The 16,581-nt window shown below is 40.1% G+C and overlaps 1 protein-coding gene across 1 annotated transcript in view; it reads left to right on the forward strand.

The window, feature by feature from the left end:
* frem2b (FRAS1 related extracellular matrix 2b) overlaps nucleotides 1–16,581 on the forward strand; it is a gene marked incomplete at its 5' end in the record, with an annotated part of 48,042 nt that overhangs the window by 5,486 nt on the left and 25,975 nt on the right. The window contains one exon of the mRNA XM_079271893.1: nucleotides 499–588. Coding sequence (XP_079128019.1) covers nucleotides 499–588 — 90 coding nt within the window. The remainder of the gene's footprint in view (nucleotides 1–498; nucleotides 589–16,581) is intronic.

Below are 16,581 nucleotides of genomic sequence, written 5' to 3' on the forward strand. Positions count from 1 at the left end.
CTGTGTACAGTCAATATCCATGTATTCCCTGCTTTTATTTACTGAGTCACTGCGAGATGCTTTCCTCAAGAGACATGTTCAATATTTCAAGAATTCTCACAAGAATGAAAAGACAGTAAATACAGTCACTCAAATAAACACAATTGTAAGGAACCCTGTCTTGCACCACACTATCAGGATGGCAAACAGACCGCTGTGATGGAGCCCCAACAATCAAGCTATTCTTTATGTTGTGTGTCATTCAGCGGTCTATTAGGTATACAGCGCTTGTTACCAGGCAGTTTCTCCTTTCAGATCCCCCAGATACTGTATGCAGTGGGCGCATTTCATCTCGCAGCCTCAGCCTGCTTCTTATAGCTGCACTCAGTAGTTATTGACAAATAGTATTTCAGGAACAAACTGGACATATTTTCCCGCTCGCTAATTCAGCCAAATGTTGGATATACTTTTTATGAGTCGGATATCATGGACATTTATGCAAATGTTTCTCTTTTTCAGCTGAAATTGATGACATGAACATATGCTATGTTCTGAGGGATGGTGACAATGCTACAAATGACATCTTCTACTTCTCCATTGAGGACAGTGGTAAGTGAATTTGCTTAAACATGCCCTCTTGAAAACATATAAGCACACCATTAAGATGCTGACTTTTGAGGACTAAAAACCTTTTTTTGAAACACAGTCCCAAGTTTAACTTTGAGTAACTGATTTCTTTGAAAATGGGAAACAAAAGGTGTGCATAATATGCCTTATTAAGCATAATTTATAAACAGAGCTGTGTGCACAGATGGGAGAAATTTCTTAGAACAATAACTTCACACGGTTTCTTATTTCAGCACGAGTAAATGATTGAATAGGCTTGCAGTGAAAGAGAAGGATAGAACAATATACTATTTGTAGATAACTTTTGTTCATGTCATGCTCTGTTGATTTCCATTCAACCAATAGTTCTGTCAAAAAGTCTGAATGTCAGAGCTTCCACGCTTATTAACCTTTTATCTGAACATTCATGTTAGTCTTACTGTGCAGTATCGGTCTTATAGCACCCCACCCATGATACACCTTTATATTTAGAAAGTAATGATTGATTTAACAAGTAAGTAATTAGTAGAACAATTAGCGAAGACCTTCCTTTCACTGTAGATATGTAATCAGGCACAGGCTCAGTAAATGGTTTGAGGCAATCATGCCAGCGTTGCCGATTAGCAGAAGCAGCGTGTCTGACAGTGTGTCCTTTTTGCTACCCTTGAGCTGGAGGGGACAACTCCTTAACAGTGGGCGATACTGAATGAAAGTGCTTTACCTGAGCTTTACCTGAGCATATGCCCTCTGTTGTTGGTCCCTTTATTATTGTCTCAGTTGGGTTATTTATTATGGATCGCTCCAGACTTGTCTCCCTCGCAATTAGATTCTGCTTTTCCAGCACTCCCGACAATCTTTGTGGCTATATAGTTGCACTTAAATTGCTTGACAAATTGATAAGATGTCTTGTTGGACGACCCATCAATAAGGATTCAACGCATACTGCACTGCAGCTTGTGAGGCAGTCAGTGAACATTTTTAAAATAAGATTTAAGCTGTGCTGGTGGCTGCCCTAAATCCCCAGACAGAGCCTCCAGCTCTTTGAACAGTTGTGTTGGGGAGAAGCTGAATGGTGTTCACTGGAACACAGCTGCACTGTGTTATGTTCAGCAGTGGAAAACATTCTCCTCCTCACTTCAATTTCATTGGGAAATATACCAACTGCACTTGGCAATTTTCTAAGGGTGAACTGTTATTTTTCATGTTGCAGCTGCTCAGTGGGATTCTGGGAGTTTTTGTTAACAGCTGTGATGAACCGTGAACGTGTGCACAGTTCTGAGTATGAATGCAAATTAATATTTGCGACTGCATGTTTCTGCATATGTATGTATTTTAGGATGGTGGTCATGTTTACAGTACATATATACAATATCAATAGACAGTGTTGAAACAAGGACAGTAAGTATTAATTATTCATCTTTAAAATGGTCAAACAAATCCCCATGACATTTTCTTACATAGCGCAAAGTGAGGCCTTCAAATTGCTGGAAAATATCCAACTAAACAAATAGACATTCAGTTAATTTCCAATTATGTTAAAGAGAGACAAACTGCAAACTTCACAAAGCTGGTAACATCAAACTTAAACGCAATTTTTTATTTTATTTTCACAATTTATCAATTATCCTTTTTACTGGAGATAAATTTCCTGTTGGTTCACTAATCGATGAATCGACAAATCATCTCAGCACGAGTTGTAGCCACTGACATTACCTGTCACTTTGCTGCTAGAGATAAGCTTACTGTACTCGGATCAGTGCCCTACCCAACCGATTGCTATTGAATCTGTGCTGGCTCCATTGTCAATACAAAAAGAAAATGACTTACAACCTGCACTCATGACAGGGGAGGGCACTAATTCACTCTTGTTGTGTGAAAGTGCCAAGCCATTTATTTCACTTAATCCAAATACTTATTGCAGTTTGAAAATAAGGTTGTTTAGCTGTTGAAGCTGAGATCACAGTGTCTCTGACAGATGGATTGTCTTGGTGCAGGCCACAGGCTCTCTTAAATTGAGCTGCCAGGAGCTGAGTTATTCTTGGCAGCGATGCTTCTGCTGCTTGATGTGTCATTTTAAAGTTGTTCAGTGTTCAGAGGCCAAATTTGTATCTATGTTGGACCTGGCTTCCTCTTGTACATTGTTTGGCACAGCTTTATGTGCATATTGAGTGCAGTAATGACCTTTGCTTCATGTGGCCAAATATTATGAACTGAAATAATAAGAACTGCTAAAAAGGATGATAAACTGTGAACTTGATAAATGATGCTGATGTAAATTAGACTTGACGAGAATTAGATGTTTCACTCAACGAGCTTATCATAAAGACACCAGATTGGAATTTTGCCACAAATAACAACATGACAATTAGGCCAGAGCCTAAAATGCTTATCATTTCGATTAGTATGGGTCTCTCAATAAAATTATTCTCACTCTGTGACTAAAGCACTGTTACTTGTAGCCCCTGTTGTTATCGAACAAACTGAATAATAATGCTGTATAATACTAATAATACACAACGAAATGATGCTGCACATTCTTCATAACAGTCTATAACTTTATAATCGTGCGTAGTTTGTGGATTTTATGTGTCACCAAAAACACAGCATTTTTGTGCTGCTTGTGTGTCTCACTATTAGTCACGCTTGTCAAAGCTTTGAATGAATAATCGCAGAGGACTGAAATTACACATTTATTTGTGGGTGTCAATTTTCTGTTTTGGAAAAACATCACACGTGGACAGCAGAGTACGAACAGACGCGTGGGCCAAAACAACTCTTTAATTACTTTGAGAAAGTGTCTTGTTTAGAACACAATCAGTATCTGGATGTTTGTGCACGTGTGTTCTGGGGAGGGGCCTGCTAAGTCAGTTAATTGCTGTGTTTGGGTGGGCTCCATCCCTCCCCTTGTCTCCTGAGGATTCGGGTGCATTCAGGTGAGCTTACCTGAGCACACACAAGCACTGGCATTCCCAGACATTTGTTTGTGAAGCAGAATCCCTGTCTGCCTCCAGTCAGCATCAGGGACGGTCCTACTGACAGACACACTGCTGTGGCCATTGTTTTTCATTCCAGGCACTCTGTACCATCTCTTTTTTTCTTTCACTAAGCTACAAAGAGGCAGCAAAATACCATTAATTGTTCAGTTCTTAAAAATAGGCTACTTCTGATTGTCAAAATCCACCGCTACGTCCAAAGATCTCTCGTGTTTCCCATTTCACTTGTGACATCTGTTTAGTAAGCCCTATGTGCAATGAGTAGGAAAACCAGTCGTTCAGAATATCAGAGGAAGAGGTAAAATTCCTGACCGGAACTTTTTTTTGACATGGCAGCCCCTGAAACAGAGAGGAATGTTTCTCCTTTCAAGTTTCCAATGCAAGTCTGCAGTGCCCTCTTCAACAAGCATGGTTTGTTTGTTGTTTCTGCCTCATGTAACAAGATAAATTCAGGTCGCCGTATGTACCTCGACCGAATAAATCCTCTGAACCGTTTCGGCCTGCAGTAACATCTGCCGTGCAAATCTTCAACATCTTCCATGTTATCGGTGTATAATTGCGTGTGCCACTGAGTGCATACTTAAATCCATCTCCCTTATCTCTCCGCCTGTCTAATCCCAGGTTAGCAGTGATTCTTATTCTCCCCATAGCAAGTGCAACAAAAGGGAACGTGCACTCACATGCAGTTGTGAGGTTAATATAGACTTTGTGAAAGCTATAATATTCCCATCACAGTGCAGATGATGACTCTGCAGTTTCTGTATGATTTTGTCCTGAAATTAATGAAAATGTCTCCCCTACACGTTTCTTGGGGGATATAACATTCCTCTGTCCTTGGGACCTAGGGTGAATCATATGCATCATCATGTAAGTGTCAGAAAATGACATAGCTAGTACAGTGATTTAAAGGGATTTTGGGGGCGTTCAGTTTTCCTCACAGTCCATCTGTGCTGCAGCTAATAAAATATTAGGTCGTCATTTTATTCTTATGGAAAAATGTTTTGTGATAAAACATCTGGAAGTTGATTAGAGGAGCTATTCCTGGGTAACAGCTGCTTTACTTTGGGGATGAAAAACTGAATTACAGAGATGATTTAGGCTAATCGTTTTAGATGGAGAGGGATTTTCATATCTCATTGGCCATTATGTCCTCATCGTCACTAACTTCGAGTTATCATTTTCTCACCGGTCTACATTGCAGTTATATTTTCAATGTTCATATATGTCGTAAAGTAAAATCACACGTGGAGAGTGCTGCGGTGATGAACCAAACAAGTGAAGAACCTGTGCTCATTGGTGAGGAGATGAAACATTAATTGTGAGCTAACATACTTAAGCCAATGTAATTCTTCTTAGAAAACTATTAAAAAGTCATGATTAATGATTGGCCCATTCTACAAGGCAAGTCAGCTAAAACATGTTGATGAGAGGTTTCAATTTTATAATATGAATTATGCATTTGAATTAGCCAATGGAGGGCTTTTCCTTGCCTCAAGTTTGTTGGATTTCTATCAGCAGTTTTATGCTGCTTTTTCTACATTGTAGTTTATTTTTCTCTTGAGGGCGGATTACTGCTAAATAGTCTGTGTTTGTCATAAACAAATCTTCATCTGTTTGAGATGTGTCTTCTGGGCCAGAAATGTTTTTATTAATGATAGATAATCATTTAGGAGAGTGGCAGCATCTTATATGTTCTTCTCTCTGGTTGTGATTGTGTATTACATAGAATTTGAATGAAACGTGGCTAAAGCTTCTAAGACACACTGATGTGCCCTCATTTTCCTTTGGAAACAGACTTACTTAATGATTCCCTTCCTCTGTAATATGCTGCCAAAGTTAGTGTGTGGAGCAGAGGTTAACAAAGCAAAGACAAATTCCCAAAAGTACAGATACCCCAGGCCCAGGCTTGTTCTCTCGTTGATGATATGTGTCGTCATACCTGCCTTAGGATATCAGTCTCGCATAACTGGGGTTGTTCAAGCAATACGTTTGTAGAAAATCTCTCTTTTGTGAAAAAGGCTTGAATGGTGAAGTTTGTGTTTGAGGTTTGGACAGTCAACTCCAGAAAAGCTGATGCATACATTTATAAAATCATAGAGCTCTCTGGCAACAGAAGAAGATAAACGAAATGGAATGGAAAACTGAAATGTTCAGCAAAATCAAACTGGAATATTTTCACATCGACAACGAAAGCAAACTTAAAATCTCAATTTCTTATGGGAGTGTTTCATTTGTATCTCGTTTCATTTTTGGCCATAACTATTTAATGAGGCTGTGTTTTGAAAAGTCTGATAAAAAAAAGAAAAACAGCAGGAGCTCTGAGAGTCAATGATGACACAGTTGCTGCTGTGACATCTCTCTTTTCACAGTAGCAGAGCTTTTGTTCAGTTTTGCAAAATCACTCTGGATAATGTGTTTTTGGCCCCGGAATCCCAGCAGTGGACCGGAGCTGCTCCTCTCAGGCCTGCTGCACGATAAGCCTCTGACAGCTGGGCTGAGGCTGGAGAGTCACAACTCTCTCCAGCTAAGTCTGGGTTTCAGGATTGGAGCCCAATGCAGTGCTACATCTCCTCGTAGACACTTTTCATGCACAAACATTCACACAGTCGCATAAATCACCCACCATCTACCCATCTCGGGGCCAGCTGCCTGATCCTTTAATCACAGATGAAGCTGGCGTTGCTAAAACGTTGTATCAAGATGCTGGGCATCAACTACAGTTTAATTGATAACTGCTTTGTCTTTGATTTCAAGCTGTTGTCTCTTTTGATTGTACTGCCGTGATGGAGGCCAGAAAGAAAGAACAGCTTCTTTCATTTTGATATCAGCATTTCAGTATGCCAAGAAAATGTACACAGTAGAGGGGAAGCAAAGTGTTACACAGCTTAAAGCACACTCTCTTGAGAAGGTTTGCATTTTATGTTCTCGCTATGAACATGATTTGAGTGTGTCTTGAGAGTAACATGGCTCTCATATCATAAAAGGTGCTGATGAAATCCTTTGGGGATTCTGTGTGTGGATCAAACTCCCTCTCACCACCACATACTCCACATGCTTTCCCTCACAAGTGGAGCCTGATAGGCAGGATATGAGAAGCCATCTAGTTGAGAAAAGGGAGGGAAGAGCAGTCGGAGGAGATGAAAGACAGAAGTGCTCTGTTGGTCCCAGTATTGGTGGGGGCAACGCTTCAAGTTGCTTCCTGTCGCCTGTAGCCATGGCATGAATGTGCTGATGTGCACTTCACTCTCTAAACACCGCTTGTGTTGACAAGTTGTGAGGGCTCAAATGTAGAAGATGAGCCCTGCGGGTACGCTGCCTCATCTACATATGAACAGAAATGATTTTGATAATTGCAGTAGACTTGATTGGTCTGCTGCAAATACACGCTAATCTTTCATTGAATTTCGATCGATTTTGTTTTTGCTTCAACATATAAACTACTTAAAACATGTCTGGAACAACCAGGGAAATGTCCAGAGATCTACCCTTCCCCCATGAAGAATAGTGAGGAATGCCTTGCTGCCTGAAATTAACTAGACCATGCCTGGGCTTATCTTGGTTTTCCAGGACATGGGTTTAGAGTGAAGAGTTACATATTAGCAAGCAAACGGGAAGAGGGAAACAAAGATAGGTCACCGGGTGCAGGTCTATACCACTGGGCAATCTGATACAGCAGTTACTGTTATTTAGCTCCTTAAATCAAAAAGTAATTTGCAGAAGCTATTACAATTACCACAAAATTGTTCTGTAATAGATTAAAGGTTATCACTGGTCAAAGAGTCAGATGCAAAAAAAAAAGCATTTTTCAGAACATTATGTTTCATTACAGGGAGGGATCATTTGGTGCTATTGTGGTCTTGTGAAACCTCTGGGATATTCAGCTGACAGATTTAATTCACACTAAATTTAGCTTCTATAGAGAGTTAATCATTTTTTAAAGGGCATCTAGTGTGCACGAGTTAAAATGTCGAGAGCTAAGGGCAACAATGCAAGGTCTCCGCCTCTCATGTTTATCCCCTCCACATCTAATTACTTTATTCCATTCCTGCGGGGTCCAGGTGTTGGCTTTGAAAACCCATGGTCTCTGAATTAATAGTTCAGCCCGACATACACAGCAGCTATTTGGAGCTATTCTTGTTGAGAGTTTTTATCACGTTTGATCCATGTCTGTGGTTATTTTCAAAGTGTTAGGTTTGTTATCATAGCTGTTATCTCTACCTGTCTCTATCAGTGAGCTTCAACTTGTGAGCACTTCTGCTGTCATCATTTTCTACATTGTTTCCTGTGCCATGATAAATAAATGTTCTCACCTTCATGACAATCTAAATTAAGTATCAATACTGTCTATTTGGCATCTTTGGAGATTCACTTGCCCAGGTTATATAACCCACTTGTTGTCAGGCGTATTCAGACAACACTTAGTTGATCTCTTTGTAGTAATACTGCTGATACAGCATCATTAGCTGCTTATCACAATCACCAATTGGTGATGTAAAAAACTGTAAAATCTGTATAAAACATAATGCCATTTTTGAAGTCGGAGGTGTAACACCTGATTTACCACTTGGAGATCATTAAAGCATTAGATGTAACATGATTCTGCAGTACCCCAATTCAAGGTACTGTTGCTGTATTAGTAAGCTAGACAAGGTTTATTGTTAATATTATACATACTATTTCTGCTCTGTTAATGCTATTCTTTAACTGATGGATTTTTAAATGATCTGTGACTACTTTAGTTGAATGACTGCAAACTAAATCTCCTTTTAGGTGACAATAAATATAATGACTGTGAAGACTGGAAATATTGTGGTCAGTTATGTGACTTACAACTTTGCATTTAATATAGGCTCCAATAGTTCAATTCAGTGTAGGCTATTTATCAGTATGATAAAATTGCCAAATGAAGATATAGTGTTGAAAACTGATGATGATAAATGTAATTTTTATAGTATGTCATGGATAACAATGTTTTTCTGTTCGACGAATGCATCAGTGTATTCAAAATCAAAATATACTGGCAATAATTTGTCCAAATGATAATGCTTCTTTTGAGTCGGCTTTTAATGACCCTAAGAAGCTTTACTTCCTGATGGCAAACTACACACAGCATAGTGCACTAGATTGCACTCTAACCATTTTTTAAAATGAGATATGATTGAACGATAGGATTGAATACTACATGTAAATGATGTAAGAGAAATACTGTACAGTCGCTGTACATGAATACGTTTCTGAATGCTATTTTATGGCCCCTACTATGCCTACATAGTCACAGAATCCATCCCCACTGTCAGAGTGTCTCTGACTTTTCACCAAAAGTTATTTGATATTTTTCTGATGTAAAATTTGCATACGCGTACAAAGACATCCAGAAGTTGTTTTTACAACGATGCAAGTACAGGGGGGAATACTTGCAGATTGAGGGGCTAAACTAAATTTTGCAAGCATCCTTAGAAGTAATCTTCTCGTACATAGTTTTGATGGGTTTGTTTCGCTGCACAGACTCATCTTCAGTTCAATATTACAAGAAAGAGACAATAACAACAGTAAATCCTTAGAAATCTCCCCTCTTTTCATGAATGTAGACTAGCATGCTTATCTTTAACATGCAGGTTTGCGTAGTTCTCCTTGAAGTCTCCTTTTCGCAAGTCATGAACAAAGAACCAAGAGTCATTTAACACTTATTTAGGGATTACCATTTCAGCTTTTAAGGGAGCATTTTCCTCTCAAGCAAAATCCTTTCAAGTAACAACTATGAAATGCAGCTGAAACATGTTTTCAATGAAACCAATGGAGGCCCTGAGAACAGCCTTGACAAACACCCAGCTCTATTAGTATGGAGCGCATGAGTGTGTGGGACTGGGATGGGGTTTTATATTCTATGGCCTCACACTGCTGCTTTCAGCAAACAGTCCACCATTATTCGATCTGACAAGAGAGCAAACACTGTGCATTCAAGGGTCAAGAAAAAGCACGTCCCCCTCCCTTTGTCAAGTCCCTTCATCCTGCAACCTTATGTTGCTTTGTTTTCTCTCACATTTCCACACTTCCCCTTGCATCCCCTTGTTATATCACAAACTACATTCTTTTCAGTTCAGTCACCAGCAGAATTGGCATTTTAGGCTTTTTGCGTGCAATTCATGCACCACTTTTTGAGTGTGATTTATATGCCGCGGGGTTTGTGAAACAGCTTTGCGTGTGTCATTTAACTTTCAAAGTAATGTTTAGGCAACAAAACAACGGTAACGGCCGCAGCAAATCTACTTCGTTAGGTTTAGGAAAATCGCCCACCATAAGCAGTCTATTTCACATTATCAGAGCGTATCAAAGCTACAGATGCATTTACATTGCAGTCAGTACAGACTACATGGCGTACAAAAGACACGTTAAATGCGTCTATACTTTATCACAGTATACTTCAGCAACTTTGGCCTCATTGCTCTCAGGGTTTTCATACTGTACATAATTGACTGGTAATGAGCGAGAAACTCTTGCTTTTCAATCCACAATGACCTTTACAAGTGAATGCTGAAGTAAGCCCTGCAGCTGCTAATTCAGCCTTTTGTGATTGTTTCCCCTGCTATTCAGAGTTCAAGGCGGCATCCTCTTTGACAGACAGGAATGTCATTCAAGGGCAATCAAGGAATTATATGTCTGACCTCAGCTACACAATCAAAACAAGCAAAGCCCTCAGCAACGACTTTAATGCTTCCTTTGGATCGGCTCCGAAACTCAAGGCCGGCTAATTGATTTATGTACTCGCTTGTAAAGAGAGACTGGAGAATAAGACTTTTCATGTTTTCAGTTTTTAGGGAAAATCATTATCATTCTGCTGAACAAGGCCACGCAACAACAGGGGTCTCACAGTTTGAATGTTAATCGAATTATATTCATATTTTCCAGATGCACCGTATGTATTTCATGGAGAGGTGAAGATGTGCTCTAAAACTTTCCAAATGGAGTTAACGTGAATCATGATCTAATCAATGATTGTAGCTTAATCAACAATAAGGAAATATTTCAGAATAACTTGTTTCCACCAAATGTGAACAGTCTGTTTTCCAGCCCCCCATGATCAGGGATAAGTCCTGACCTCGGGTGCTTGTAGGACACCTTGCGGCCCTGGTTGGAAATCAACAACCCGCGACAGAGCAGATCTTCTGCAGAATGGTGCATCCAGAGTTGGCTGCTTCCTAATCCTTAAAGTGCGAGGCGAATAGGATTACACTTAAAAACCCAGGGTGTTTGCTTGTATGGGATGCCAGTAATTTCTAGACACCGAGAAATATTGGCCATGGCAAATATCCAAAGGGCGCTGTATTGAGTTGTTTTTCTGTCTGCAGTTGGGGATTTGTTTACAATCAAATGTACACCATTTATTAAGATTTGTTAACAAATTCATTTTGAATGTACTTCAACAACTTTTAAAGAATGCAATATTCCAGCAAATGTGTGAGTTTTTTTGTCGAGTGACGACATTTGTGGCAGTGTGTGAGGTGTCAGAGCATGAAGTAGAATCCTGGACCTTTCCATGCAGTCACATTGTACAGTATTTCCTCTGACACAATTCTCTCCTGGGCCACAAATAAAAGAGCCCCATCTGAAATAAGAGCTCTGGGAATCGTCACTGCTTTTCCACACAGGGGGCTCCTACATTGTGACCCAGCAAGAAAGTCAGTGAGCAGTTTCCACAACAACCTTATGCTGCAATTTGGAATCAAAAACAGAACGTGTGAGGACTGGATAAAGGTTGTTGCTTTGCTTAAAAGGTATTTTACAGTGACTCATACTGTGTAGGGCAACATTTATAAGAACATTGAAGCACCTTTTCTGCTTCAGGGAAGGCACATTCAATTATAAACTAATACAAGTCTTGACCTTGAATGGCTTCAGGTGAATGTTCGTTAATGGTGCAGTATTTCTAAACCCCACTCTTGTTCTCATGTGCCCATCCAACCATCACCATTATGTACTGAGCAGTTGAAGTAAGTTTGTCAGTCTCAGTGTCAGGTCTTGCTTGCATAATGCCGAACAAGGGAAATAATATAATGATTTATGTGAGTTATTTCTGCAACCGTAAAGTGTTGAAAATATGATCCAAAAAGGCCTCCAAAATTGTATTGTAATTTCATCACAGCCAACATAACAAGATAACTATCTTCCCATGGAAATCAACTCAAAGTCATATTTCCAAACAGAGGTGTAAAGCCTCGGACAAACTCTACTTCTACAATTGTAGGTCTGTAGGCAAATGTTTATTAATGATATGGTCATTGAAAGTTTAAGAAAAGAAAGTAATTGTATTCCAAATTTGGACAGAGCACTTTAAATCACCTCCATAGTTGTGGTTCATATGTTAATCTAAAAGAACATTCCCTGCTGAGAGCAAAGCCTTGCTTGCTTTAAGTCATGCATGGCTCTCTGACCCAGCACCTTTGTTCAGAAGCGCCTTTGGCCTTTCTTTTAGGTCCCTCAAATGTCTCGTCAGAGTGACCACCGTGTAAGAGCGGACACAGAGGCGACAACAGCCGGAATGGAACCTGCGGAGCGGCCAAAATAATGGTGGACCAGTTCTATGAAACTCAGCGCTTGTAGAAAAGGGTTTCGGGCCTGTGAAATCACAACAGTTCTAAATCTTTCAAGCCATGGCCAACTCGTTACTGCTGATACGAGGCTTAAGGTGATTAGACCACAGCACTCTCTCTATCCGCTCTGCCATGTGCTTTTCCTTCAACAGGATTATCATATCCCTTTTCCCTTGATTGGAGACTGGTCTGGAACCCAGAGACAACTCATTTTATAGAGATGATATATTTTTTTGTTGTGCCAGAAGAAACCTCATTGTACTGTTCTCAATTGAACTGGTTCATCCCTCTCAAAAGCATGAATAGCACAGTTCATTTCCTGATCATTAGTTTTCAGCATACCTTGTCATGCATGGGCCAACATTTTAGTCAAGGAGAAACCTTGACATGGATAAAGGTCGAAGATCACCCAAATTATTAAGAGTCATCTTGTGGGGACCATGAATATTCATAAAATCATCCTTATTAATCTCAAGCTTCATGGCAGCCTGGTCAGGATCAAAATGTTGGATGGACAAACCAATAGATTGACGAATCTCTCATGTCCATCTTTTGGCTCTGCTGCTCAGATCTAAGAACCAAAAAGGGTCGAGATAGTTATTTTGTAAACAATACATTTTTGCTGTTTACTTAAGACGAATAATAACAGTTCGATAAAGTTTCTCTGGCTTTGATAAATTGTAATTATTATGAGTGAATTGGCTAAAACAAGGTGCTTAAATCTCTGTGGCTCCCACTACAGGTGTGAAACCTGATTTTGGCAGCAACCTATCATTACAATTTCCCCCCATATATGACAGTCAAATTAAAAGTGTATTAATAGCTTGCGCCTCCCATCTCCCTTGACTGCAGCCTAAGAGTTGTGCTAAAATGGTTATACTTCACCAGTATTCAGATGTAATGCCTTTATTGTGAAATAAAAACAAGGTCAAATAAGAAGCTCCCATGGCTTTATCTTCCTGTGTGGTCCGTTTTAATACTATTTGAAAGGACTCTTTGTGAATCACAAGCATACAACTAAACTAAACTCGCTGGCCTTTGCAGGTCCTGTATACTTGTTCATTTATCTCTATAGTTTTATTTGACGTCTTTAATGCTACAGTAAAACACTGTTATTGCAGATCATGGAAACTATTAGCCCACAAAGTCCATTTGCAGTATGTGATCATGAAGTATTTTTAGATGTATTCTGTCTATTGAACAGGGTTCACAGGCTTATCCCAATATATCCTGCCTAATCAGTGTGGTGCTGGCTCTGTGGGCAAAGGGCCGCCTGTCTGTCTGCCTGGTTGAACGAACAGGCGAGAGTCCATGGGGCATCGTGGCCCCACGATGCGTCACGGTGACCAAATAAGGGCTGTCTGCCACATGTATTCTGGGAGGAGACAGGGGCACTAAGTTGGCACAGTCCAGTCTCTCACATTCTTTGGCCTCTCTCAAAAGGCTTTTGTCCCTCAACACACATCCAGTATGTAAGCGAACAGAACTTGTGTTTAGAAGTGCAGCCACATGAACTGCACAAAACATCTTTAAAGGTTCATATACAACTCATATTCACCATAGAGAGGGTGTGATACAACGGATTTCCTTCCCTTTCCTCGTCGCGAGTGCTAAAAAGTTTACTAGAAACCAACAAGACAGAGTGCAGGCAGGCAGTCAACTAATTCAGTGAATGAATTCAGATGACTAACTACTGGAATTTGTAGGACTCCTGCTATAACCACATGGTTTTAATGAGAATGTGGACATTGTGTAAAATACAGTCCAATATAAAGTTCATATACCTTAGCTCATGCGATGTATTCACTGCTTATGATGTACGTTTCTGTATGAAAATGCACAGCAGTGCAAAGACCCCAACATAAGAGATACCGATATTGTTCACTAAATTCTGTCTCACTGCTCTAAGTGCCGGTTAAAGATTAACTCTGGTGTTTTCCTTGGGGCTTCTTTGAAGTAGACTTACTCCAACTTATGCTTATCTTAATTAGAAAGAAATCTGGAGGAGTGAAGTGGTGCTTTGGAAACGAGCACCTCCACTCCCCAGCTCCCTGAAGGCCACACTACAGCTTTGCGGGCACTTAACGGCCTCCGCAACTCAATATTTGCTCATGTCATGGTGCGATTGCATGTTGTATAAACTGTGAACATACATTATTTTTCTGAAATTTGAAAGCGCTGCTGGATGTATCCTCCTCAGATCTTGCCAGATGTGAAAAATGTATAATTAATAGAGGCACTTCATGTGAGTGAGTACTGTTGAAAGCAGACATGTGTTTAACGTGATTCATGTTGAAAGGGAGAGCTGCCTCTTTGACGCTTACCTTGATGTGTAGGCTGTTTCTTTCATTGAAATAATTATTCAAAACAGAACCATTTCATGCTTTTATTGAAATGTATACGTTACTTGGGATAAATCCAAACCATACACAGCTCTAAAATGTCCCTACCTGAGTGTTTGATTTTAGAGAGATGATTATATTCTCCATTTTCTCGAATTACGCTTGAGATCAAGTGTATCAGCCGTGTCCTGGCTATTTCAAAGTCTATGCCAAAGTGTGAAATTACATAAATAGCCAAGACCTTCTCTGTTTCCATTACCTCAGTGGAGAACGGTCTCCTTCTCGACTCAGAGATCACACACGCAGTGTTTACCGGTGGCATGCGTGCCATGCAGCTGGCTTTAATCCAAATGGAGTAGGGAGGTCCTGTCATACACAGGTCACCTGTCTCCAGAAGAATGATGTGGAACACACAGGAAGCGTTAATCCTACACTGTGGAACACCTCAAGAATGTATGAGGTGTACCATGTATCACTTGAGACATTTTCATGAATAAGAAAAACAAAACATGTTTTGAGAGTCTCTGATTTCAGTTGATATAATAAAGTAAGTTAACCTCCGCATTTTCTATATTTGTTGCTTTTAACACATCCTTTAGTGGAATGCAACTCTAAAGCCAGGGATGCATTAACATTGCTGCAGTGTTGCCTATTTTCCAAGAGATAAAGTAATTCTGTGTTCATGAGAATTTCATGAAACGTATACAACTAAATGATTCAAACTGTTCATTTTGCAGGAGAGAAAAACAGAGCAGTTTCTCGTATCATTTCTGCTCAAGCTTCACAGTTTCTGCAGCCTTTTGTCCCAATTACAGCTCGGTGTTTGCATCACCGAGTCTGTCTGGAGTTCACTCTGAATGGATCTACAATGTTCAAGGAACATCAGTCTCCATCTTCTGTATTCTTCCTCTTTCAAGCATTTTTGATAAAGCCCATTAGTGCAGGTAACCAGAACTGCAAAGATCAATTATGGAAAGTCATATTTCTTCTGCATCTCACTAAATGCTTAGTTTTCACAACTTCAGTCAGTCTGTCTGTAAAGTAGAATACATCAAAGTGACTCCTTGTGTTCATTATGGATCAGTGAACATTTATTCAGCTAAATGATTGAACTGAGTTGTTGGCTTTGTATGAGATGGAGGGAAGCAATTTGAGTTCCCCTTTGTCCTTGTGCATCACACTGACGTTTTGTTCCAGTTATGGCACAATATTGTCTAAAAGCATCGATGTCCAGGCATTAAGACCCAATTATTACACGCCGAAATATGTACACTGTCAGACCAAGTAAAAGAGCTTTGAACAGGTGCAGAGAATATTTCACACACACACACACTCAGACACACAAAGTTGTAAATGCTTACACCCTCACAAATAATAAAACACCCAGGGTGAATGTGTATAGGTCTCACCGTGCCCATCGAGGAAGGAAATGGACACAGCGGAGCGGTCAGCTGGACGTAACAGATTTACGACTGGGGTGGGGTGGGGTAGAGACTCTCAGTCGGGCCTAACATAAACACCAGGAACACTCCGAACAATGTCCCTGCTGCCTCCCAGCGGTTTCACTTTTATTACACAACTTTCAGTACCCGCCAGATGTTTAGTGGCTCAGTCATCTGTATCTCATCCTTCCGATCCAATACAGCAGCAGGCACAAGCTCTCACTATGCAGCCTGGTGGATGCATTCATGTAGATTTCTAGGAATCAGTGGATAATTATTTAGACTGCCAGTCAGTGCTCTGGAAATTGAAATAAAATTAAAGTGTGGTGTGGTTTGAGTATGACCCAGTGTGGGTACATCTTTGCACTACTTTTGTCAGTGTTTGTGAACCTGTGTGTGTTTGATGCCTGTGTAAGTGGATCTGCTTTGAGTCTTTCCAGCCATAATGGTAGCAGTGATGCCCTCCTTAGCCTCGGCCTTTGAATCCCAGTTCAAAAGGCAAGGATGACATAACCCAGTTCAGACAGGATTCAGAAACTTAATCTTATCTTAATTATGAAATGAAGCAATTAGACGCACAAACTCCATTCCCTCAGCATAAGGGCTGTGCACCCCTCCTACCTTCCACTGA

Source organism: Melanostigma gelatinosum, assembly GCF_949748355.1.
Source record: "Melanostigma gelatinosum genome assembly, chromosome: 7".
Lineage (NCBI taxonomy): Eukaryota > Metazoa > Chordata > Actinopteri > Perciformes > Zoarcidae > Melanostigma > Melanostigma gelatinosum.